General features: G+C 45.5%; 1 protein-coding gene across 1 annotated transcript; it reads right to left on the bottom strand.

The window, feature by feature from the left end:
* Window positions 1-24,894: 24,894 nt before the first annotated feature.
* On the bottom strand, window positions 24,895-25,479 carry MSGN1 (mesogenin 1). Its single transcript, XM_006910249.1, has one exon. The coding sequence runs from the start codon at window positions 25,477-25,479 to the stop codon at window positions 24,895-24,897; it is 585 nt and encodes a 194-aa protein (XP_006910311.1).
* Window positions 25,480-26,248: the final 769 nt, after the last annotated feature.

Genomic DNA, 26,248 nt, shown 5'->3' with positions numbered 1-26,248 from the left:
TCGGATGTGAATTTCAAGGACTCAGATTCAGAGGTACACGTTTTTTATTTGTTTTATTTCTCAATCCCCGACTTAGCTCTGGAGAACCGACTTCTACATAGCAGAAATAATAATAATAATAATAATCCTTGTAATTCCAGGTGATTCCTAGAGTTCAATTCTGTAAAATCCAGCTCCTCCCTGCCCCCTTCCTTCCCTCATCCTGTGAGGTATCTCTGATCTGGGGGAGCTGTGTATCACCCCAGTAGTGGGGGTGAGTGGAGAAGAGTCTCCACAATGGGCCTTGGCTAAGATGGGCTGCTCACCGTTTGGCGTTCGTCCTGCAACTGTCACTCATCATCAATCCCCACATTTTCACTAGGCCCTCAGTTCCTTGTTGAATTCACTCAGTTCCTCGTAGACCTGACCCTCACGCCTTCGGGCCACTTACAGCAGCACTCCGAGGGGTTTAGGACCTCTCAGCCCCTCTCAGCTCTGCAAGGTGCACCCTGTAAGGCACACTCAGCCCCACGTCCCAAACACTGCACTCAGCTGCCACCACCCTTTGGTGCAAACACCACACTTTATCGGTTGGAAAAATGGATACTGGTATCCTCTGCTCCGGGACCCTTCCAAAGTCCTCAAGGAGTTCCACAGTCCCCTCCTCTCAAGGCCTCTGCCGGCTCTCTAGAATCTAAGTGACCAATCTCCCCACCATCCACGGTTTCTCCTATCAGCTCTGCGGAAAAACCGGCTCCATCTTCATCAACTCCTTTTCCCATCTATTGTTTCTGCCAGAAGCTTGGCTCTCAAGCTTCCCTAATTAATTCCTTTCTCTCAAAGTCATCCTTATGGGCTTCAAGTGCCTATTTTGCAAGTCAACGCGAAACTCTGATGTTTTTTCCTTCGCATTCCTATATTAACAATCCAAGTTCTCACCTCAGACTAAATGGGGTGGAGGGGGGAGGTTGTGTACAAAAAATGAAGGAGGAGGAGGCACCCTGATTAATATTTTAAAATATTACCTCTCCACATATTAAGCACATATGGTCCCTGCCCTTGAAAAGCTCACAGTCAATGGAAAATTGACACAAAATGGCAAGTTAGGTTAATCGACCAGACCAATATAAACTCCAAAGATCAGTTGTGCTTCACAAAAAATCTAACCCTTAGATTCAGCTCTAATCTTGACATTTGTGGGGCCAGGACGAGAGCGCAGACAGAGGTCGCCAGCCTCTTTCGGATCCCCTTGCCTTCCCATTTTGGTTCCTTCCAAGAGCGTAAGAGAGTTTCACTCTCAAGCTAATGGACACCTCAACCCACAACCCTCTGAAGCAGGTGTCAGGACATAATAGGAAGGCTCGTTAAGGTCAGTGAACCTCAATTAGAATCCCAGTCTTAAGTGTTCCATTCACGTTCAGACTGCCTTTCCCAGGCGTCAGTTCATCTGGCTCCTTAGCAAGGGCGGAGGCTAATGTTCCCATTTACCCATCTCAGCCCGGCAGGTACCCAGGCAGCCTGTTTGCTGATGAGAAGCCTGTACGTCAAGTTTACTCTTTCAAACGGTGCAAAGTTTCCTCTGAATGTCCCTCCCCAATCTATTCCGTTCTCTCTCGGTTGGAGAACCCAGGTCGCTTGCTGTTGGATGAAACTGTCCCAATCAGGGCTCAAAAACTGCTGAAAAACTGCCTGCCACTTACTTCTCAGAGGTGCTGGAGAGTTCACACTTGTCGAGAAGGGCCAGCCCCATCTCCCTGGGGGCAGCCGAGCACTCAGAGACCCTTTTTAATAGCCCTCCAACTCCTTCTGTATAAAATAAAATATGAAGCGCCACCAAACAGTTCATATTTTCAAGTATTGTTTCAACGAGCTGGCACTCTGGAGAAGACCAAAATGAAGGGGAAAAAATCATCGCTACCCTTAAAAATAATTAAGGCTATTCCTTCCTTTTCTTCCCAAGCCATGAACTTATCTAGTAATATTCATATCTAAAATCTAACCGTGAAAACCACTGACCCACTAACAGACCGGAGAATTCCAAACTTAGATGCATTTGTAATTCACGTATCCAGTGTCTAATAATTCACACTGCCCAGTCCAAGCCTTGTGAGCATGGCAATGGCCTAAAATGGACAAGGAGAACCACTTTGAATCACATATAAGGTTGGCCTCGTAAAATGAATGTAACTAGTTTTAATAAAAGAAAATAAGCAGAGGTTTTGAAATCTACCCAGGACGTGGGAAGGAGAAGGTGTCCCATTTGGAGACAGTGATTGTAAGAAATAGCACTATTTTGTGTTTATGCCCAGCAAATAGAGGCTCCTGAGAAAATCGGTCTCTCTTCCCAGCACACCTAGTAGGGCGCCGAGCCACAGAATGCTGTTCCAGAATGCTCTTAAAAGCGGGTACATTCGGGTACCTGTCTCCCAGTCCTCGTCGGGCCTCTGGGCTGCTAGGCTGGAAAAAATAAGAAGAAGAATGACATTTCATAGCACATGAAAATTATATGAAATTCAAATGCTACTGTTGGTAAATAAAGCTCTAACTGGGACTCAGCCCCACTCTGTTACCTCCGTCTGCCCTCCGACTACAAGGCAAAGTTGAATGAACATTTATCACAAAGACTGTGTGGCCCACCACTGCCTAAAATATTTCGCACTCAGTTTTTACAGTTTCCCCACTCCTGCTCTAGGCTCGTGGAAGCCTTTACTTGTGACCTGCAATCTCGTTTCTGCTGGAACTGACTGGAAAACATTTCAGATCTCACAAGATGCAGAGAGATGCTGCTCAGGTGTTTTGGCTAAAAGTGCTTAGGCCCTGGGAGGAGCCAGGAGAAGCAGGGACATCATGAGAAGGCGATTGGGCCTCACCAGTCACTGCATTTTACCGCAGAGACCTCCCCACCCCCTCCCCTCAGGGCTGGCCTGCAGGTGGGAAGGGCACCGACCAGCACTACTGATTTGCTAAAGAGAAAACTGAGACCAAGAGGCTTGTTGATCAGCCTCAGCTCCAAAACAAACCTGAAAAGGATTCCGTTTCCAATCACCGATCTCAACCATGTCCTTTCAAATGGCTCATTCTTTGCCCTCAGTGACACCCTCAGTGGCTCATTCTTTGCCCGCAGAGGCCACAACCTGTCAGGTAGTTTTGTTTGTTAAAAGTCTAGGAAAGTTTGAAATAAAATGTCATGCAGCCAATAGTCTGATGGCCAATTCACAGCTTTCACTTCCCCTCAATTCCTGGTTGGGCCTGCGGCTGAAGGGCCCTGGACTCAGAGACACCTTGGGGTGGCCAGGGCTGAGTTATTCTTTCCCAGCACCGCCACCCCTTTCCTTCTATAGGATCAAGACCTCCAATAAATTGGGGCAGGAGGAGAGAAAGAGGGGGAAAGACAAGTATTTTGTGGTGTGTGTGCGTGTGTTTTTTCTTCGTTTTTACTGAATTAGTTACTGCTGTGGCCCTCAGTCATGGCTGGTTCCCACCAACTAGCCATCAATGCTCTTGAGCGACAGATGTCCAACGTGGGTTTCTCTGCTGGCAGGGAGAAGGGGCGTGCGCACCTCGGAGGACCTGACAGGCTCCCTCTGCACATTCCGCTAGGACTGGACGTCCCGGTCCAGACTGCAGCCTCTTCCCTCCCCATCTCCCAATTTCTTTTGCAATGAGAGTCCCTCCCTGACAGGGGCTTTCTGAGGGGATGAACCTGGATGCCTCGGGGCCCTCCGTGGTACCCCGCAGGCCCATGGGAAACCCGTAGTTCTCACCGAGTCAACGCGTGGGAGCAGAGACTGCCCCCCGACAAGGGCCCTGCCGTCTCCCCCATGTGCTCGCTTGCTCAGGTCAGCACAGGGGCAGGTGTGCAAGACTGCCGCCCAGACAGGTGTCCAGTCCCACCTTCGCATAATCCACGACCTGAATGTCCCAGAGCCTCCGGCTTCTGAGTTTGCTGTGGGACATCCCCTTTCTGAGTCCTAGTGATCCACAGCGGCCGACGCGAAAGCCTCGCTCAACCCAGTAAAGCGCGGGGAGGCCGCGTATCCTGACCCGCAGACCCGAGGATGTCTTTCTCAGTCGCAGCCTCACTTCGTCCTTGCTAAATGGGGCCCGCTAATGTTATAGAGGACGGCTTAGGGCAGGCTCTATTTCAGAGGAGGCCCGTTCGTGGAGTAGGACTCTCCAAGCCTCGCCGCACTCTGCGCTCTTGTTCCCCAGCGCCTGGGCCGCGTCCCCTAAATCCATTAGAGGGGCGCAGGCTCCACCCCGTGGCCAGCTCCTGCCATTGCATCGGCCCGAGACTGCAGCCGCGGAGTTTCAATAACTCAAAATCCTACACGCAGAAATCATCACATGACTATTGTTATATTTACTTCTAGGAGGAGTTCCGTGAACACAGAAAACATGCAGATCGTGTCTTTCTTTTTTTCATTTAATTTTCCTACGCAATTTAATTTTGCTACTCGGGCATTTTTTAATATAAAAAAATCATTGTACGAAACGGTGAAGTATTGCTGAAATACTAAGAATCACAACTTATGCTCGGTAGTTCTCTCTCTCTCTCTCTCTCTCACACACACACGGAATCTTTTTTCTTCTAGGTAGGAGTTGGAAGAGAACGGAGTTTCTCACATGCTTTCTGAGTGCGTTTCCATAAGTCATCAGGGGCTTTTTACCTAGGAACCCTGTGACTCAAGAAATCTCTGCTTCACGGATAAAGACCTTGAGTTAAGTAACTTTCCCAAGGTCACACAGCCGACGAGTGTCAAGACCAGGATTCGAGTACACTCTTTAATGACCCGGAAGCCCTGTTACCTCCGAGGTACTTACTAGACCTGCCGAACTAGAGCTTCCTCCCACCTTTGCCCCAGTGCCATCCGCTGGGACAGCTTCCAAAGATTTGTTTTTGGTTTCTTGGTTTTGTTTGTTTGTTTTATCAGTTTTACACATTCAAGCAGAATTGCTCCCGCTCTCCCCCAGTTTCCCCGAAGGGCACCCACAGTGCCTGCCAGGGCTCATCCCTGGGTCCATTTCTCCCGTTCCAGGAGATGCGCCTTGCTTGGTTTAAAGATGTTCCAGACCCTGAGAGTTCTCCCCGCAGTCATAGTTTAGCATCTGTCCCAGCGGATACGACCAGCCTGGAAGTCTGAAACTGAATGAAAAAAAAAAAAAAATCCCTCTGTGTCCCCAGCAGTCAGCAAGCCCTGTACTGCTGACAGCCAGACCCACCCAGGCCTCTGCCTAAGGCTGTAATCCTATGACCGTGACCCTCATTGGAGAACGGTTCCTTTAATAACAAGTCCCAGCCCTCAGAGAACATCCAGCCCAACTTACTCATTTTACTAATACATAAGTAAATGAAATGGAAGCCAGGAGAAGAGGGGGAACGCCTTCAAAGCACAGAAGTGGAGTGGGGCCAGAGAAAGCTCGGCAGCTATTTGTGGCTCCTGGGAGAGACTCTCACGTGTGACACAGAGGAAGGGCAAAACTTCCGGTGTTCGGCCCATCGCTGGCGGCAAATTAAAAACCAGAGCCCGCAATGCATTGATCACAGCCGGGCAGGCTGCTCCATCCTCATCCGCAGGACTGTGGTAGACACGGTCCACCTGTGGGCACTGGGCGCCCAGGCCGGGTCAGCCGAGGCCTCTCAGTAATGAGGGTCACTTATAACAAACACAGCCAACACGTGGGATGTGTAAGAGGTCATGGAAAAGCAGGCTATGTGGTAGATGATGGTGGTTTAGCTTTGTTTGACTGAGTGGAATTAGTTTTACCGCAGTGAAACTAATATTTGGCATCTACAGAGAGATGGTCGAGTTTAGTTGCACTTGTTTTTCTGAGACATTCAGGCCCCTCCAGCCGTCCCACAGGCCCCATCAGAGTTTTAAGACCTAGAAGATAAGTTAATCTCAAGGCATGCCCAAGTGTGGGCTCATGAGGGGGTACCCAGTAGTTCGTGTTTCTTTGTAAGCAGATTGAAGTCACATAGTTAGGTTTCTTTTGTTCTGTGCGTTTAAATTGTGCCTATTATGCAGCAGGCCCCGTCGTGGGCACTGGGATATGGCAGTGAACAGCTTAAGTTCACTGTCATGGGGAGAGGAGGGAGGTGAATGAATGACGGCATATTATGGAAAGCTGATCAGATTTGGTTCAGTTAAGACTTCCAGCATTGGCCGTAGGGCCTCATGTGGAAAACGAATGTGCGCCTCTGATAAAGCCAGATCCTCTCCCCACAGTGAGGTGCCAACTTCACTGTAACTCTGCGACAGGATGTTGCCACCGATCCTGCCACGATGCTTCTTATCGGGTAAGTGTGAACCACCCATACACCTCATGGTGCTCCAGAGACGTCGTGTGTGAGACAAACGACACGGAGGTGAGAGGAAGCGTCCTCTCCTGGCCAAGTAAGGCAGGCGCCACGTTACTCTACTGGAAAGTGATTCAAGCTTACGTAACTGTGGCTCTAGCTATTTCCACCCACTTCCTCGCTCTATGCGAAGTAGTCAACTAGTTCCATAGATCCATAAACTAGTTACATTGCCATATCAATGTCCACGTTAACTTTCCAGCTACTCTCCCACTAGTCCATTTCCGGGACTTTCAAATGTTCCAACAAACAGATGAGTTATCAGACCCAATGTGAAGGTGAATTACAAGTGCCGTCGAGGAACTTGGTCTAGGGGGAAAACTTCGGGTATGCCTTACCTGGAATTTGTTCTAGTCTTTAGCAGTTTTTCTAGATATGACTCAGCGATGGGCCTGCCTGTCCCTTTGAGCCCTTCACTCCCCGTGAGAATTCTGTAGTGTTCTCTCTCATGTGGCTGCCATCTGACTCCTACAACTAGCGACAGTTCCAACAACTAGCGACGATCAAAAGAGGTGCCATTTATTGAGCCTTAAACATATATCCAGCATTACAAGAACATCACATGTGTTATTAGCTCACTTAATCTCTCAACTGCCCCAGGAGCTGTTTTCCCCACCATACAAACAAGGGAGGTGAGTTTAAAAGCTGAGTAAATAAATCTTATTAAAAAATCAGTAGAACCAGGGCTCAGAGCAACAGCGTCCAGAGCTAACAGGCCCTTACCCTTAAGCCTGCTCTTCGGCAGGTGCCAGAGAAGGGCATGGACATGTGACATTGCTACCTTCCAATTCTCACAAGTGAGCATTGCTGTTATAGTTGGCCAGGGGGCAGAAAGGCTTTCTGGAATCAATGAGTCAGGTCGCAATCCTCAAAGCAGAAATAAAAGCACTGTACTTTCATGATTTTGCTCAATCCTGAACAAAGCTAAAATTCTGTTAAAACAGTTACCAAGCAGAAGTTATTCCTGGGTTAATAGACGCACTGCAAAGCTATGCCGAGTATGCAAGATAGCAGTTGTTTCTGACTGAGTCAATTATCTCTGTTCTTATTAGCTTGGCCTACCCCAGGCTTCTGCCGTATTAATAAAGGGTAGCTACATCGATATCTACTGTGTGGCAGCTCTCTGCTGGGCGTCTTATACAGCCTCTCCTCTTACACAAATACAAAGTACTCTGAAATTACCCTTGGCCTCCTTCTTAGATGTTATAATGTTCATAAAACAGGAGCCATCACGTGCTAGAACTAGATAATACCTTCTGAGTACTCAAGCATATATGCACATGGGATAATAATCATACTGACTTGAGGCCAAGAAGAGATCTTATCTATCAAGATGAGGGGACCTAAAGTGTGCACAAATGAACAGGATTAAATAAACCTTCTTCTCAAAGGTCTCTGTTAAGAAAGAAGTCCCACTCCTGGCTCCAGGATGAGCTCACGGACCGGGCGGCAACCTTCCCTGAGGTGAGAGTTTGGTAGGAAAACTCATGAGAGCCTTCCCCGAGCCTCTGATTCTCACCTCTGGCTGGGATGGGAGATTGAGTCCCATGAAAGAGACTGGTCCGATGGCTTTTGGGGTTTCCACTGTGAAGTAATTCCAAGTGTTCTCACACATGTGACCTTGACTCAAGCAGCTTCAGGGGTGGCCTGCATCTGGAGCATCGTCTTTCACACTCCAGCCACATGGCATGTGATGCTAGTGAGGGACACCCACCAGGCTGGCTGTGAAGTCAGCACAACCCACACCAGGATCCTGCTGCGTACACAGCCTCTGAAGCCCAGCCATCACAGGTGGGTGAATTTCTACATCTAAAAATAACCTTTTTCTTCTAAAAAACTTGTGGGATTCTTTTCCTCCCCCACAAAACTAATGAAGACTTTTGTTTGTTTGTTTGATAAGAACACTAATTGGAAAGCAGTCTTATTTTTGTCCTGAAATTCATATTTCTTGACCTAGTGATGCCCTTTGAAAGAATATATATCTGTCGAATATAGAGAAGGTGTATATATAAATATTCTGACATCATTATGAGAAGTTAGAAATCTCAAACTCTAAGTACAGGATTGTTTGTAACTATGGTGTCTCCATTATTAAATAGTCATGAAAATACTATTCGGTCATCGTGGTTTTTAAATTGCATAAGGTGGGGGATGCTATCTGCAAATAAGAAGCAGACTTATTTCCCACAAAATTCTAAGATATAAATTTTGAATGGAAAATGCAAATGGAGTTATTTTATAACCATTCAATGGTATAACTTATTACAGAAACAAACTAAAACGAATTAGCAGGATCCTAGCTATTTGTGGTTCTTGGCAGGTGTAAGGCATTACTCTTTCTGCTATTGGATCAAGCTCATTCTGCAAACAGCACTGGATGATTTTAATGGTGGACACAGCTGTGGCTTGCCCTGTGGGGAAGAGAAAGGGAGTTGAGTTTTGATAGCATTTACTCGAGAAGACCTGGCTATTTTAGCCTGGCGTACGATGTAAGAACTATCCTGCATTAGGGCTCTTGGTTGCAATCATCAGATCCCTAATTCTAATCAGGTCAACAAAAGTGCTTCATTTAAGAAATTGAAAACTCCAGGGTTAGAGTCGGCCCGAGCTGTGGCTAGGTTGGCCCTTCCTTCATCTTCTTTATTCTCAGAAAGATCTTCTCTGTTGTGGCAAAGATAATCCTAGGACAGCTTCTTTATTTCCAAAGATTCTAAGGAAAAGGCTTCAATCTTTTGTCTAACTACTCTACTATATACCTGAAACTAATATAAAAAAAAAATTTTTTTTTAAGCATCAGTCTCAAGAGTTCAAATAAAAGTCCTCCAGGGGTGCCTGACTAGCCCATGCTCTATCACTTAACCATCTCTGAAACAATCATCATGGCCAAGGAAATGTGTTTAGGGGTGCTAAGGTCAAATAGCCCCCCTTCATCCACCTTCCATATTTCCACGGCAAGGGTAATGGTCATATGATATCTAAGCAAGTGCAGCTGGGGAAGGGGCAATTCTTGGGGGAAGGAGCTGGTCCCCTCCACGTCCCTCCCATGCTGGCTGCTCGGTCATCTTGTCTTGGCTACACTTATTCCTGTCTGTCACAATCCCTAATACAAGCTAACAGATTCTATAGCCATAGTTCATTATTGTAAATTTATCCTTCAAAGTCTGGTTAGTGTCCCTACTCTGGGCAGCGCTTCAGATTATAACTTTCTTATTGTGTCATAACCAAACTACATGAGTTAGAACCTCGTTATTCTAATTGTTTCTGTGTCTTTCAATCTGTGATACAGACAAAATCTCCCATCCCAATACCCATTGCCATTGCTGGACACAGACATTTTTCTTTCCATTAAAACTCTAATACTTTAATTATAATATTTGTGTACAGAAAAATAGGGTGCAATGTGTCTTCTCTGAGATGACATGGATTACTCCAAACACATCATTCCTTGGACTGTCCCCAAGAATATCACAAACTGTTCACTGATGGCATTGTTTCCAGGAACTATGAATTGACGGGTGATAGCAACACAATTGTCATCAAGGTTCCTGTTAGTGAAAAAGGCAGTTTTTACAAGGTTGCTGATTTAATCTCAGCTTAATGATTAAACATCGACCCATTTAGAGAAACACCATGATAAGAATAAGTGAAATATAGATGGAATCTAATATGCTGGTGCCTCATTCTAACATGGCCGGCCAAAGCACAAATATCAGTAGAAAACTACCTTTCTTGGATCACTTATCCGAGAAAGTATAGTTATTGGAAGCATGAGATTTCATTACAACATGGATCCTAATTTATAGGCTTTATCAGGTTCTAGTTACCAAAATATTGCTGTCCACAGCTTTCTGAAAAGAATTAGATGTTTCTAGCTCCAAAGAAGAACATTTTAGATACTTCCTTGAATTATTATACAAGTTAGGGATGGAAAGGGAACTTGGAATTTGTACAAAGTGGCTACCTCAGTGGCAGTCAAGACTAGTGTTCATGTTCCTTGTCATTGACAAGTTCATTGTTAATTTAAAAATGACTGCCTTGTGTGGTCGAAAATTGAACTTCCAATTAAAAAAAAGAACATACCTTATCATGTCAGTCTACTTTGTCTCAACTTCCCTTGTAGACTCATGTGAGAAATGGGCAGCAAGGGAAAACCTATATTATTAACTTGCTCCTGGAACAACAGTGGGAGGATGACAACCAGAGAGTAAGAAAGCACGCATGACCAAAGCGGGAACGACTCCTTCGCACTTCCAAGAACCCATAATCCTCACCGGTAAGGCTTCCTGGCTACCAGGCTGCTTGGGTCTAATCTCATTTTAATCGGGCAGAGATAACTCTGCAGAATACTCAGCAGTCATGTCCTCCTCCCTTAGACTCCAACGCCAGCCTTGACTCTTCAGTGTTACAGTAGGATCATGTCTTCCAGATGTGGGGTTAGTAAACTTCACTGTGAAGGATAAAGCCTTCCCTGTGCCAGTGCCTGAGGCATCTAACTATCTTCGGCATTAACGAGACAGTTCTTGCTAATGGAAGCAACACCTATATCATCAGAAGTCTGTTTTGATGCTCCAGGTGGAGGTATGCATTAAAGCTCTATCTTGCCTTATCTTAGAATGTCAAAATTCTTAAGAGGTCTGATCTTCAGTATACAGGTGAAGAGTTCAGGATACATACTCTGAACACTGCCTTGAACTTCAGAGTAGATGCGCACATGTTACGTGTTCACTACTCCAGGACTTACATATATAGTCTCTCTTGCTAGAGATGTAGATGAGTGAGTTCTTTAGAAACAAACAGCATGGCTGTGTTGACAGTGGAGTCCAGAGAGGACGCAGGGCTTCTACAAGTAACCACTGCGGCTCCTTCTCTGGTGTTACCCAAGGCTGATGGACACTGTGATGCTGACCGCCTCTCCCTCACCATCACTAGAGGCGACGCTGACCAAGGCTGAGTCCCATTTCTCTCTTCCTTGCACCTGACACCTAAACCTGCACAAAAGCATGGTTACTGGCTCCAGGACAACAGAACGCATATAGCTCTTCAAGTCCCTTGCTTCTCAGTGCACGTGAGGGAATGACTGAGAATTTGTGGTTCCATGTTAATTTCTTAACTTCCTACAATGATTTAATTATCAATGGAAACTTCTTTCTTCTCAGTCAGATTTGCCACAACATCTATATTTGAAATAATTTGTGATCAACAGCTTATAGAACCACTAGAAAGAAAGCTACAGAGCTAGGTACATAATATTGAGACATGACTTAGGCTCATATCAGCTCTGCCACCTAAACTTAATAGTAAATTTGTTTATGTACACATATGATCTAGACTCTACGTCCTCTTGTATGCATATTTTTGTCTGATGTCAGAACTGACCCCACAGCCTACTAGCTCTTATTTACCCACATTGTCTAAACCTTCCCTTGAGGCCAGCTGAAGACTTGAGACTCTGTAGAAGGGGTGGGAATGGGAACAGATAAAATAGCCATAAAATATAAAGTGATATTTTAACTCCCCTCCTTCATTACTCTGATTGAAACCACTTTGGAACTCCAAATATGATCTGTACTCTCTTAGGACGTAAATTCCTCCAGAATCTGTGCTTCTCTGAAGCTGCATTTAAAGGACAAACTTTTGCTGATACGAAGGATTTTTCTATGACTTGTCCCTTCTCCCCTGAAGAATTAATAGGTACGATTTTCATATTCTTATAACTTAAAACTTCTTGCTTGGCCCATGAGATATATCAATGCTCTACGAACGAAAAGAAAACTCTTAAACAAGAAATTCACGACCAAATAAATCTATGAATGAAAACTGATTATTAAACATGCCATGTTATTTTTATCTGTCTCACTCTTTGCCTAATTTCTCTTGCCAGCTAATTTTGCTTCAGATGTTCAACTTGAAAGGGTAAATGTCTTTTAGTTTAACTTGAAACTACCACAAATTCCCAAGCAGGAAGAATTACTAATTGCAAGAACGTTCTTGACTTAACGTGATACATTCGAGTAGTTATATTCAGGGTTATGAATACTTTTCGCAGCTCTTCTTTACTCTCCCCCGCCCCCCAAGAACTCAATCACAGATGGAGAAACTTCCTTGTCATCTTTTCTTCCTGCTCTGTGGAAACGTTTCTCTAGCTTACCTTTTAAGTGAGAATATGATCCTTTCGGAGGTCTCATTTTAAATCCAAGCCTGAGATTCTCTTGTCACCGTACAGATGTTAAAATATAAGTCCTCGTTCATTAGAACTCACACCACCATCTATCCTCACCATGCCCATTCTATAGCAGCTTCGGGGGCAGATTATTATATTGCCCTATTTTTATTACCTCTCCTTTTTTGATCTCACGGATTTCCTTTATGGTCTCTGCAAGCCCAGCCATGCTCCTAAGTCTGTTTATTATATTCTATCACCTTTTCTAGCCGTCATTCCGGGGTAGGGATTTCCACGTTTCTCCGGTTCACAATATTTCTGGAAAGGAGTCTCCTTACCTATTGAACATGTCTGCCAGACATTTTCCGGTGGCTCTGTGGCAGTGACTGCAGCGAACCTGGAAGAAACGGTAGGCCTGGATCCGTCAGAATTCACTTTATGAAACAAATGCTGCTGACCCACAGTTTTTGTTATCAAAACAAGTGCAATGTTTGTGTTCGACGTGAACACTCGCAGAAGCAGCAGGAAGGTAAGATTTTTTTCTTTTATCATAATCCCTGTATCTTGTCTAGTTCCAGTGAGGATGATGCTGTATTCACAATTGTCTTCCCTGACCTAGTTCAAAAATCACATCCTGACTTTGAGATGATGTTCTCTGTGGGTGTTTGGGATTTTCGAAGGAGTCCTCAGACCTAAGTTTTCTATTTCCGACTTAGTTTTCATTATATCACAGTCTCTGAACTGTCAAAACAATTATTTTTCAACCAAAAACATTCTATTAAACCTATTACCCAAAGAATTAATTTCCAGACTGATTCTTATAGATGCACTGTATTCAGAATTCTACCAGGATGCAGACTCTTCAGTTACGAAACACTTAAGAGAAGTTTTCTTCGAAATCAAGCTTCTGTATTCAGAAGATCCACGACTGGAGTCATTTCTAGAGGATTGCTGGTCAGCTGTAGGCACAGATCCCAAGAGCAGCCCATGGTGGTGGAATGTCATTCATTATTAATAGCTAAGTGATTTCAAATTGATAACAGGTGTTCATTATGATGCTACACGTGAGCGAAATAAGTCCTCTACTCATTAGAATGCTCATGGCATAACAAGTCCCAATTCATTTTCCCAGTCCTTACAGAGACTCAGTTCCAGGGTAAGAATTCATTCAAACTCTTTGAGCACAGAGTATATACCAAGTACTGTGTATATACCAAGAATATAGCTGTGAACAAAACAAAGTGTCTGCCCTCAGAGCCTATAATCATTTGAAGAAAACAAGCACAGATACAATCTAATGCTCTGAAGAACATGAAGATGGTTAAAGGGTTGCAATACTAATGAGCCCTATGTTGGATGCGATAGTTACTCTTTGAGAAGGTGACATTGGGCAGAGACCTGAAAAGTGAGGCTAATCACAAAGAATCTGTACTATTTTAAATGCCCAGGGAATTAATTAGTAAAGTGTTTCTTCCTAGAAATTAGAAATTTGGCCAACTGAATTCATTGCCTAGGGTGACAGTTCTCCCTGAGAGCAAATTACATCATGTCTTTGGCTCATGTCGAGAATCTGTGGAAAGCCATCACACATTTCATCTTCTAGGAAACTATTTTTGAAGATCAAGCAATAAAATGGACTGGCCCTTGTAAAACCAGTGCTATTTAGCACTCAATGTCATGAACATTATTCTTTGTATGTTTTGCCTTCAGTTAGTGATTCCATGACACTGTTTCTTTTTCTGCCTTGGATGTTGAGAGGCTCAGAAGTAAATATTTTATCTCCCAAGGATTAAACTATTCCCCCTACTCTCACAAGCTTTCACTTTTCTTTTACTATTTCAAAAGACTTTATCTTGTCTTATCAATATTTATGATAAGCAAATTTTTAAATTCAGCATAAATTGACCCTTCAAGTTCACTTCCCCAGAAGAACCAAGATAGTGGTATCATTCTGTTCCTGTAGCATGCAAAGGATCCAGCATCTGGATAGTGAGATTTCTTTGTTTTGTTGAGAACTTCAGACAGTGAGAAGAATTTAAGGCTGTTTTCTTTGGACTGAAATCTAGACGTAAGTTACAGATATTAACTGATGTTCCTGTAGCACTGATTACTAATCTTATATAAGTTCTTATTTCTACCATTTTTTTTTTTTTTTAAATAAGCTGTGTAAATGCCGAGGATTCCCATGAAACTGTCTCCCACCCCATGGATGTAACCTCCATGAAGTTTCCTTCCCACCTGAAAAGCTTTGAAGTAAAAATGTTCACCTCCATGAGGGAAGAAAGTACAGCACTGGCAGATGTGAACAGGCTTGTCACACATGACTGTTCCATGCTGCTGTTTCATGCTCGCTTAGACTTGCTGAAATATTCCAATGGACAGGTTTAAGACCAAGTGAATGCAATTTAATTTGAAAAGTCATATTTGTCTAGGTGTGGTTGATTGGAAAAGAGGAAAACCAGAATGAGTCAGCATCTTAATTCAAAAGAGCTGTAGCACTTTCTTTAATGCATAATCCAGCCTAAAAAGCCATTGTCATTACGAGCCATGAGATAGACACTGAACGGTCGTTTGATTTTAAGTTATAACTTTTTTTTACTTCGAATCTTTCATAATAGGTCTATGCCTAGGACATGAAGTGTATCTGCAACTCCCTATATTTGGGGAGTACCCCTATCAGCATTTGCATATTAAACTGTATCACCTTTATATAAAATTGTTACTATCATCTCCCAAAATTTGAGAATCATTAGACCTAAAAGGTGAATTCTTTAATCTCTTGGAATAATATTAAGAAGAAGTGCTGGCTTAGATCACCTGAGAGGCATATCTCTTCCGGAGCCACCCTCTTGGCTACTTCAAATATAAGCTAAGCATGGTTTTTACCCAGAAGTCAAAAACATATTCCCAAAAACATATTCTTTTTGCATCATGGGTCTCTGAGGATGTCTAGACTTACAGCTTCTAACGTATATATGTATTGTACACGTACCGCTTTTGAGCATTAAACTCCACGATGAAACTCTGGTCACTGGAAAGAGTCTTCTTTCCTTCCTTCCTTGCCTTCCACATTCCTGAAACCACTTCCTTGGTATTATTTTAAAATATAATTGAGAGGGATTCAGATCTTGCTAAAGGTACAGAAACTGAGCTAACTGCTCTTCCACCAAAGACTTAACTAAGCACCTGACATGAAGGAAAACAAGCTGAGGGCTGGCGGGTAGGCCCTCGACTGGAAGCGAGGCTGGTGTTTAATGATAGCAGTTGGTACCACGCGGCCTAGTGCCCGGGAGAGCAGACCGCCCGCCTTTCCCGGGAGCACCCTCAGGCATCTGCTGAGCATCCCACCAGCTCCACCCTTCCCCATCTGTAGTCCAGGCCCAGATCCTCAGGACTTGACCTACTTGCTCAGAAATAGTTTTCTGGATGGATTACTTGCTTTCCAGCAACAGGGCCTCCCTGGCAGTGCAAACGTGAGCCTGGTGGCCATGGAGCACGGGCTGCTGCGACACGGCTGGCTGTTCCCTCACCACTGAATTTGGACATCCAAGGGACACTGGGTCTGGAAGCGGCAGCTTGTGACTAGGGAAAATTACAGCTTTTGAGGACAGAAAAAGGCTCTGTTCACAAGGAGGATTGGTGGGGGGTTCCAAAGTGGGGGGAACAGCGTCTGCCTTGGGTTCCTGCTTCTGCAGCAATGAGCTGCTCTCTCTGTCGCTACCGGGTCCTCAGCACTGATAGATGTGCCTCGGGCTCAGGAGTGGAAAACTTATTCCCTCCTGATATTTAAAATACACGCACACCAAACACACAAACAAAAAGCAAGGCCCCAGCGTTTCTCCGGCACCTTTTGCTCCTTTTAACTGGAGCCTTTTATGGTGGAGCCTCCTGGTTCTTCGTCCCCCAGGGGCCCACTTTGGCACCTCCGGCCTTGTTAGTGGGGTTAAAAGCCAGCATGGGAGCACCTTGGACCCTCACCTGCTGTGGTGAGGGATGGCCCGAGGAACACCAGAGTAGGATGGACTGATACGGCCTCTTTTGCAAGAGCCAGAGACCCCAGTGGCGTGCCGGCGGCATTTTATTTGGTTTTATATATCTATTTAAGGTCATCCCTCAAACAAGAACAGATCAGAATGGGGAGGCTTTTGCACTTCCTTAATTCAGCTATAACTGAAGAAACAAATCTGCTCCTTGCCTGTTCCTGGAATGTGTCGTGTTTACGTATTAAGCAGAGGTAATAACTGTCCTCAGAAGCCTCCTAAGCAATAATTCCTCCCACTTGATTATCACTCCGAAGTCTCTACTTTCAGGTTCTTTATCAAGCTCTGTGACCAGACAGCCCTTTACTAGGTATGAGCCCCAGGAAACTTGCTTCACCTCTCTGAGTCTGTAATGGGGATAGTGATGGCTACGTCACAGCCTTGCTGGAAGTGCCAGGATGTGGCAGATGTGAGATAAGCAGTCTATAGTGCCAGATATGCACTGAAATGGACTTTCAAGAACAGCCGAATGCTCGAGGACCGGTCAGAATTTGGATATGTCTTTTGTACTGGCTTCTCCAGAGCTTCCCAGAGCTGAGCCCACTTTCCCTTCTCACCGTGTCTCCCGGCTCCTCATTCACCCCACTCTTCTGTTCCACTAGGAATTCTCTGCTCCCCACTCCTTCCCACCCCTCCTCACTCCACTCTCACATTTTGTAACCCTCAACACCCCCCCCACGCCCCCTTCTGCGCTTCCAGTGCCTGCAGAATGCCCCTCCATCCCCAAAGTTCCGAGCAGACTCTGGCCTGAGCCACGTTCTCCCTAGGCATCAAGTCTTATTCTCCAACCACTAGATTATAAACTTCCAAAGGACAGACGCCCTGTCTCTCTCCCAGGAACCAAGCACGGGCTAAGAAGCATGCCATCGGCTTATAAATTCTTGTTCAGTAAATAAACTGGTCATCTTCACATATCTTTACACAATGAGTAAAACAAAAAAATAAAAAATAAAGGCATTTGCTAGGTCCAAACCCTTAGCTTTCGAGCCCAAAGTCACTTTTCTACCCTCTGTCTCAGCCACACGCCCCCCTGATGTGCCTCTCACTGATTCTTACCTTTGTATCTTTGCTTTTCTTCTTCTTTTTCTCTTGAATCCCCTCAGCACTATCAATATCCCACTTATCCTTCTAGGTTCAAGTGCAGCGCCAGCTCACCCACAAAGCCAGGCGTCCCATCAAACAGAACTCCCCCTCCCTCCCTTCCTCCCTTTGAGTTTAGATACCTTTTAAAAAAAATGTTTTTATTCCTTTGTTTTATGCCTGTATTATGCTTATTTAAGTATAGGCCTATCTCCCCCAACTCCACTGAAACTTCTTTAGGACAGAGACAGCATTTGGTCCTCACAAGGTTATTACAAGGATTAAACAAGACCACATAGGTGGAAAAGGAATACAACGTTACCTGTGTCTAAATTTGTGGCATCTCGGTCACCCTCCACCCCTTCCTGGCCCGAGGCCTCGTTATGTGTAGCTAGCTACACTGCAGACTTGATAATCTGCAGGGCGTGAGTGATCTGAAGAATGGAAGGGCCCTGAAGTGCAAGCCAGTGCAGCGTGGAGTGCTGGGCTCCCAGGGTGGCCACTGACTCAATGTACCTGGCGACAGAGGGGAGATTCTGGCTTTGTCAGCTAAGTTTCTCCGCCTTTCTTCCCTCAGGGTGAGCACTAGAGCTAGAGGGCGTGGCCAGAGCCGAGGGGCGTGGCCAGAACAGGGGGCGTGGCCAGAACCGAGCGGGCAAGGATAACAGAGAACTGGACAGAACGGGGAAGGAATGTTTGCAGAGCTTGAAAAAAAGATCTGCGATGAACTGTGAGATACAGAAAAAACAGATATGAGAAAAAAGATTTTGAAGAAATATTGCGACAGGCGGGACTTCGCCTTCATGGTTATGTAAAGAAATACCACATAAGAAGGAAAACAAGACAAACTTGAGTATCCAGTGATGGACACGTCAATGTCTCTTTACACACATGTTGTGTTCTGTGCCAGGTCCTCTGATGGGGACCCAGATAAATACAACCTGAGTTAGCCGGTGAGCGAGAGCGGCTTCTCTCAGGTTGACAGTCCCCACAACTTGAAGGACGTTCGCGTCTTCAGCCTCCTGCTCCTGCTTACCCAACGCTTCTCCTTCCCCTGCTCCTCCAACTCAGTCTGTGACTCAGCCAGACCAGCCCACTTCTGATCCCCAAATCCCGAACCTGTTTCAGACTTCCTTGCTTTTGCGCACACTGTTTTCCCTGTTGAGTATGCAACGTCAGGTACCCAGAGGACAACTCAAGAGCTGCCTCCTGTGTGACACCTTCCCTGAGTCCCACAGAGAGCACTAGTTCCTTTCGTCTCTTTACTTGCCTCTCTCCCTGGCTAGGCTGTGGGCATCTCATCTCTGTGTCCCCTTCATCCAGCACAGTGGAAGGGCCAGGCTAAAACTGGACTCCTGTCTCCTTCACTGCTCCTCTCTGCTGGCCTGGCAGCTCCTGCCATCACCTCTCTCTTCTGTGTTCCAGTGACAGGTCCTCGGCCCACATTGCAGGAGTCTCAGCTGCCACAGAATATAGCAGGCATCGTGATGCTTGTTAGCATCCTGGAACTTAAATTACTTAAATGTCCTCAGCATTCTCTGCTAGGAAGTAATTAGACATACAGTAAAAATGGTGACGGGTCTCTTGGGGGTACTGATTCTTGAATTATGGAAGGGGATAAAATTCTGTTCAAGGGTTTAGGTTTTTGCCACCCCGCATTACATGTGGATGTTGATTGTTTTGTGTGTGCACAATGATTAGATTCAAAAGCGCAGACAGGTTCCATGCAAAAGCCACCTTGCAGAAATGTACCGTACACTCCTGTCGTTATGAGGATACCTTTGGGTGCAGGGTTTAGGGCATGGCTGGAGTTCCTCAGGAGACAGCATAGTTCAGCCAGAAAGAACCAGAGTGGGAGTTTGAAAATTGGATTCCGTCATTTATTAGTAGTTATAATATTTTGTCATTATGAGCCTTAATCTCACCTGTATGTAGACGTAATTCCTGTTCAACCTCATATGTAGTGAAGTATAGATAAGAGTTAAACGACATAATGTATGTAAAATACTTTGTAACCACTGAAGCAATATAAAGACACATCTGCTGTGCTGTGCATCTCACTGGGCTGGGGTTTGAATCAAGTTTTCATAGCTCTGTGCCTCAGTTTCCCCATCTGTAAAAATGGGGATGACTTTAGTCCTTACTTCAGAGGATTGTAAGTTATTCCTTACTTCACAGAGGGTACAATACTTAGAATAGTGCCTCACCCACAGTAAGCACACCGTAAATATTGTCATTGCTCTTATTTAGTTTTGTCACTTTGTGCTAAAAGAAACTAAAGGAAAAGATATGTAAGCTGTAGTCCCTAAGAACAGGTGTTTCAAATTCAGTTTAGATACCTTTGGAGGGTACCTAATGCCCTGAAGTTATTACAAAACTCCCACACTTTTTCAAATTCTATTTTATGAGAAAGAGAGAACAAGAGAGAGAGAGAGGAGAGAAATTGAGAGAATGATCATGCTTCATACCTGTGGGAGGAGAGTAGAGAGGATGTCATAGTTTAAAATATGCCCTGATCTACATAAATGCTAATCAGGTGTTTGGCCAATGCGCATGCAAACGCAGAGCTTCCTCAGAGGAAACCACACTAGTGGGAAAGGCCTGAATGCAGAGGCTTTTCCGTTGTTTGTTTTGGTCACTGCTGCTTTTCTGGCACTTAGAGCTCAGTGTAGTCAAAGGAATGAGTCAAGCAGACCTGGGCCCAATCCTGGGCCCGTCACCAGTTATGTGACCTTGGGCAAGGTAACTTGGCCTCTCTGAGCCTATTTCTTTATTTGCAAAATGGGCTAATAATAGCCATCTCCTATTGTTAGCTGTCAAGATTAAAGGAGAAAAAGTATATAGAGTCCTTGGCCCTGAGCCTGACAACTCAGAGAATGAATCCACAACTGCTGCTGACTGGGCTGAGAATAGCCCCAAGTGCTGCATCCTAAACTCTCCTCCCTCCTACAGGGCCCTGACCTTCGGCCCTGCCCCGTCTCCCCTCTTAACTCAAAGAGAAACAGGCCAACAGAGCTCATGTGGAGGACTTCAGGGGACACTCTGCTGAGGGAGGGAGAGTCAGTAGTTTTCAAACCCAAGAGACAAACAAATAATGGTCCTTTACCCCAGCCTCCTCAGAAGTTTTTCTTTACTTTCTTTCTCCTCAGAGTTCAAGGGCCTTTTTGGAACCAAAATACCAAGATCAAGGGCCTTCTAATAGGCGCAGTTTCAGTTCAATATTTTATTTGCAAGATAAGAGGACAGGAAGAGTGTGCCAAGTTCTGGTCACAGGCAAGCCAGCACGGGCTGAGCCCACATGGGTCGGAGCCCAAGCCCAGGCTCCTTCCTGCCGCCTGGAGTGAGTGTAGGAACAGCCTGGGATCAAATAATGCCCCAGTGCAGGCACGGAACATACAGAGCCACTGTAACAGGACCTCGAAGGCAACAATCCAAAACTCACTTACATATGCGTCTTCTTTACTCTTGGTTTAAAAAAATATCTTAACCAACATAAGGGTAATTCTGTCGACTTGTCAGTGTGGAGAGCATCTCCCCACCCCTGCTCTGGCCTCTCTCCCAATTAGCTAATGTGGCAGAAAGTAGAAGAAGAAGAAAGAAACCTCAGCCTGGTGTGAATTGTGGAACACTTTATTGAACACAAATGAGCAGAAGTCAGCTTTCCTCTCTGAGTTAAGGGCTCCAGGTGCCAGAAAGGAAGTGAAAGGAATTTCTGGAAATGTTTGGGGTGGAGGCAGAAGTTCAAAGGGAGTGAATTTAGAGGGCAAGATGAACAGCCCCTTCTAAAATGTTTCAGATGGTGACAGAAATGAGGGTCCCAGGGATAGGGAAGCAGAGAAAAGGTAGAAAAGCCCCAAGAGTGAGCATGTGCCCAGAACGCTCTCCCAGTGCCAGCCCAGGGCATGCAGTGTCCTCAGAGCCGGCTGGAAGAGACAGCAGCATGCTTAAATGGAAGGTGCCTGAGCTTTTGGCATCAGAGCTGAACTTACTAGCCAACTTGTCAGTCAATCATGTTTAGAGAGGCGATCAGCCACTCGCTAATCATGTGGCTTTGCACTGCTTAGCTGTCCTAACCCTCAGTTTCCTCATCCTCAAAATGGAACTGATAATGCCAACCGCCTCCAGGTGTTAGAGGGATGACATGAAATAAAAAATACGAAAATTCCAACCACCACACACTGGACACACACGAGCTGTGTGGTTCCCTGTCCAAGCACCAGGAGTAACTAACTGATTCCTATCCTTGAGCTTCGCCCAGAACTGCTTTTAAATGCTCCCCAGAGGAATCGGGGATTGGCTCCTGCTCTCCTTGCCAGCACCAGAAGCGATATCGTTGGGGCCGCAGGACTCCATTGCTGATGGAGAGCCACTTCTCCAGGACAGGGCCGAGGGTGACCCATGGCCATCCAGAAAGGACTGCAGCCATGTTAAGCCTAACCCGCTCGTGAGGCAAGGCCCTGGGCCAGAGGCCTCCTCCCCAGAAGCTGTCACCTTCTCCTGGTTTTCCAGCTGCCTCTCGTCCAGTGGACACCTTAAAATTCCTGAGGGCAAGCCCAGATATTAGGTGTCTGTGGCTTTCCAGGATTTTCTGAAAGTGAGGACGGGACCTCCTAACCCATCCACAGTATTGAGTCCCAGGCCAACCAAAATTATCCAAGCTATTTATGGCCCATTCTTAATGGTGGAGCTTGAAAAAATCAAAACCAAGAGCATTTGAGTTCCACTCTTTTAAAAATGGTAAGGAAAATAACAATCTATCTAAAAGCTGATCAAAGGCTGGACACCCCCTTCCCCATATTATTATTTTCTCTAATCCTCTTTCCCCAACACATGAAACACCATACACACACACACACACACACACGCACGCACACCACACAAACAAATACATATACATGTACACATGCATGCACTCTCACGCGAACAACTATACACGCACAGGGTTGAGTCCCTTGAAGAAAATCTTGATATTGTCCAACATTTTCTAGTTTCTTCTCTAAAACACCAACAACTAATACATGAGAAGTTGATGAAGATTTGTGTATACACAGAGTGACATTTTAGCAACTGTGCCCACCACCGCACATCACCTCCTGATGACAAGGTATTCTTCAGTTATAAAAACATTAATTGGAAATCAAGTTAGATTCCTTCTATGCATCACAGACAAAAATAAGTCACAGGTACATTAAAGATCTATATGTAAACAATTGTAAAAACACTTGCAAAAATCAGAACATTTGGATAGCCTTGGAACTGGGAAAAATTAAGCAAAGGGAAAAAATACTTTTAAGCTATGAAAAAAGGAGAGATTCGATCACATAAAAATGAAAGGCTTCAAAGAGCAAAAGATACCATAATCAATACCATAAATATGACACCATAAACAAAGATTATAACAAAATTATAGATTGGAAGAAAATATTTTCAACACAAATAATATACTAAGAACACTCTCAAATTATTAACAAGAAAAATAACCCAATAGAAAAATGGCAAAGAACATAAACTGGTAAGTTATAGAAGAGAAAGCAAAATGAACAATAGTCACAAAAATTTTTTTTTTAATGTGCCATCTCAAATAGTACATAGGAAATTAAAATTAGCACAACGATATAATATTTTATCAGTTAAAAATTTCAGAAGATTAGGAATATCCAGTGGCAACATGAGACAGCTGGTTCTGTCATAGAGTGTTAGGGAAAGTATAAATAACCATAAACTTTTAAAAAAGTCATCTAACAGTGCATCCACTCTGATACAAGAATCCCATACCTGGGTATTTTTCAGGCTATTTAAAATATCAGTGGATAAAGCTAGTTGTCTGCGATGCTTGTTAAAGCAGTTTTTGTAATTAAAAAAAAAAAACTGAAAATAACCTAAATGTTATTCAAAATGTGACAAATTAGGCAAAACCTGTGCCATGGAACATTGAACCTCTGCTTTATACCCCACTGTCCACACGTGTGACTCCGTACTTCAATCTCCTCGTCTATAAGATCAAAGTAACACTGGAACTCACATCACAGATTTATCAGTGTTAACTTGGAAGGACTTTTACTACATATTGCTGAGTCAAAAACAAAAGCAAAAGCAATTTGCGGAATTACAGATGTTCTCGCAAAATGTGTGTATGCCTATATTTATCTGTAAGCTTTATGCAAAGGGCCATTGCAGTCTTAAAGCCTACTGGTTTGTGAAAGGCTCCTTAATTTAAAGCCCCTTTTTTGATGCCATGTGCCACCCAATTAGCCCAGCTGAGGGTGATACAGTCACCCCCCTAAGACGAGGTGCAGTGAAGACGGGTGTGTGTTTGTGTATGGGTGCACGTGGGGTGATTTGGGGGCGAATGGGAGAAGAAGATTTTGTGGAAGAAACAAATACCTTTGGAGGGATTAGACATCGCCTTGAGTTCTAATCCTGACCTTTTACATTTGTGTACAGAAGTAAAATCGTCCCCTCCTCTTTTTGAACCAATCTCTGCACTTGAGAAATGAGTACGTGAAGGGACCCAGTGAGGCCATATCCATACCAGGCCTGGCACAGGGCACTCCGGCCAGCCCAGCCCTGCTCCAGGCCACCCCCGAGTGCTGAGCCCACCTCCTCTTCCTCCATCCTGCCCCCTTCTTCCCTGCACCCAGCCTAGGCTGTCTTCTTTTCCTTCTCTGAAGAGAAGAGGCACTAGCCTTTGGGCTTGTCACTGTGTCTTAATATAACCTGTCTGCCTGTGACTTTCCGTTTACTGTGACACTAATTCCTTCTCCAATGAAGTGATTCAGGGTCCCCGGACAAGTAAAAGCATGATTTCAGTCATACACACACAGAGACGAAAGAAAACGGGGCTCTGTAGCCCTTTTCTTGACAAATCTTTCTAAATAAGAAAGCAAGCTCCCGATGCCCAGAAGAGGGAAAAGATTAACTGTAACAATTTCACATTATCGAAAACCTGCATTTAAAATCATCGACCCTTTAAAATAACTTGAACAGACAGAGAAGGGCAAAGTAATCTGTCTCTTTGCAAAGGGCGCGTCGACTCCTGAGAAATGATGGGAAAACTGGAAGCAAAAGTACCTGCTTGGCTGGCAGCTAAGTGTCCCGGCAGGTCCAGCAAGTCCCATGGGCATTCCCTCAGACCTGTCCTGACGACAAGGTCACCTCTCTTACTACACAAACATGACTGTGCGCTGCTGTCCCGTGAGCTGCTGCAGGTCTGTGAGCTCCTCTCCCGACCGCCCCAGGGAGCTAGCTGGATGGGCGGGTGGAGTGCCTGGGGCTCAGGCGCTCTGGGGCCGGGGCTCCCTCCCACCGTTGAGGAGGTCCGTGAGCTCCCCGATGTACTTGATGGTGTACTTCAGCGTCTGGATCTTGGTGAGTGGCTGGCCCCTCTGGCTGTAGACAGGTGGCAGGTAATTCCGGAGGGTGTGCAGGGCATCTGCCAAGGTCCTCATCCGGAGCTTCTCCCTCTCGCTGGCCTTCCGTCTCCGCTGCACAGACATCCTGACTTTGGTGCCCTTCTGGGTTTTGGGGCCACCAGCGCCCTGCAGATAAGCAGGCTGGAAAGCTAACATATTATAGTCCACCTCCACCAGGCCGCCGGTCCCACGGACGCTACAGCCATCGCTGCCCCCATTGCTGGCAACTTCATGCCCACAGGGCAGCCCAGCCACAGCTGGACAGGGGGAAGAAGTATAAGACTCCAGCGACGGAGCCGGAGAGACGCTCTGAGCGGGGGAGGCCTGGTTCAGCTCAAAGGGCCCCGCCCTGGGTTTCCAGTCCCAGGACGACAGCAGGCCAGGGCTGGCGGCGGTGGAGCCCAAGCCATCTTCGAGGCTGAGGAAGGTCTCACGCAGGTTGTCCATGCCTGCGAGACAGCTACAGAGAGGACGGACGGACGACTCCCTGGCAAGTGAGAAAGCAAGTCCTGCCTCCGGCCAGGGCAGAAGTCTCTTTTATGATGGTGGGGGAGAAGTGATGAAGTGGGAAAGCAGGCCGGGAGAGGGGAGTTCAAAGGAGCAAGCGAGGACCAAGATGGAAGATGAACTCTTCAGGTGTCACTTTCTCCTCATCGATAATTAGCATCTTCTAGCTAAAATGTCTTTAAACAGAAAGGCCTCTGAGAGAAGAAAAAAGGAATTATCTTGTTGTAACTAAACCAATTAAGGCTGCATAACTAGACTTAGCATCGTCCTGTGGAAGTCATTAACTAGGGAGCCAAAGAAAACAAACGTGGGGCACTCTGCAGCAAGGTGGTGGCCAGGGGCCTGGCAGAGAGCAGCGGAGTGCCCCAGAGGGCCTCCACCCCATCCTCTAAGGCCTCCTGGACATTCCAGAGCAGACGGGGTGTACTGCTGGAGAAACTGCTGGAGAAACTGTGGTCTGGGGAGGAGGTAACCCCTCTGAGCTCGGATTCTCTCATATGTCAAACGCGGGCAATAAACAGTTCTTATTTCATAGGGCTGTTTCATAGGGAGGAGGGTACACAGCAGGCACATAACGGATGCCAGTTTCCATCTTTCCTTCCTCTTTAGCAAATTTCTTTAGGTTTTGTAGAGCGCAGACAAGCCCCTAACATCCTACACGCAGAATGACAGAGGCCAGAAGCTCCAGTAAATCCAGAGAGCCTAACGA

The sequence above is a fragment of the Pteropus alecto genome, unplaced genomic scaffold (assembly GCF_000325575.1).
Source record: "Pteropus alecto unplaced genomic scaffold, ASM32557v1 scaffold61, whole genome shotgun sequence".
Classification (NCBI taxonomy): domain Eukaryota; kingdom Metazoa; phylum Chordata; class Mammalia; order Chiroptera; family Pteropodidae; genus Pteropus; species Pteropus alecto.
The sequence above is the reverse complement of the archived record's forward strand: the minus strand, read 5'-3'. Positions and strand labels throughout refer to the sequence as shown.

Coding starts and splice junctions, on each gene's coding strand:
- MSGN1 (XM_006910249.1), bottom strand. CDS start 25,479: ATGGACAACCTGCGTGAGACCTTCCTCAGCCTCGAAGATGGCTTGGGC.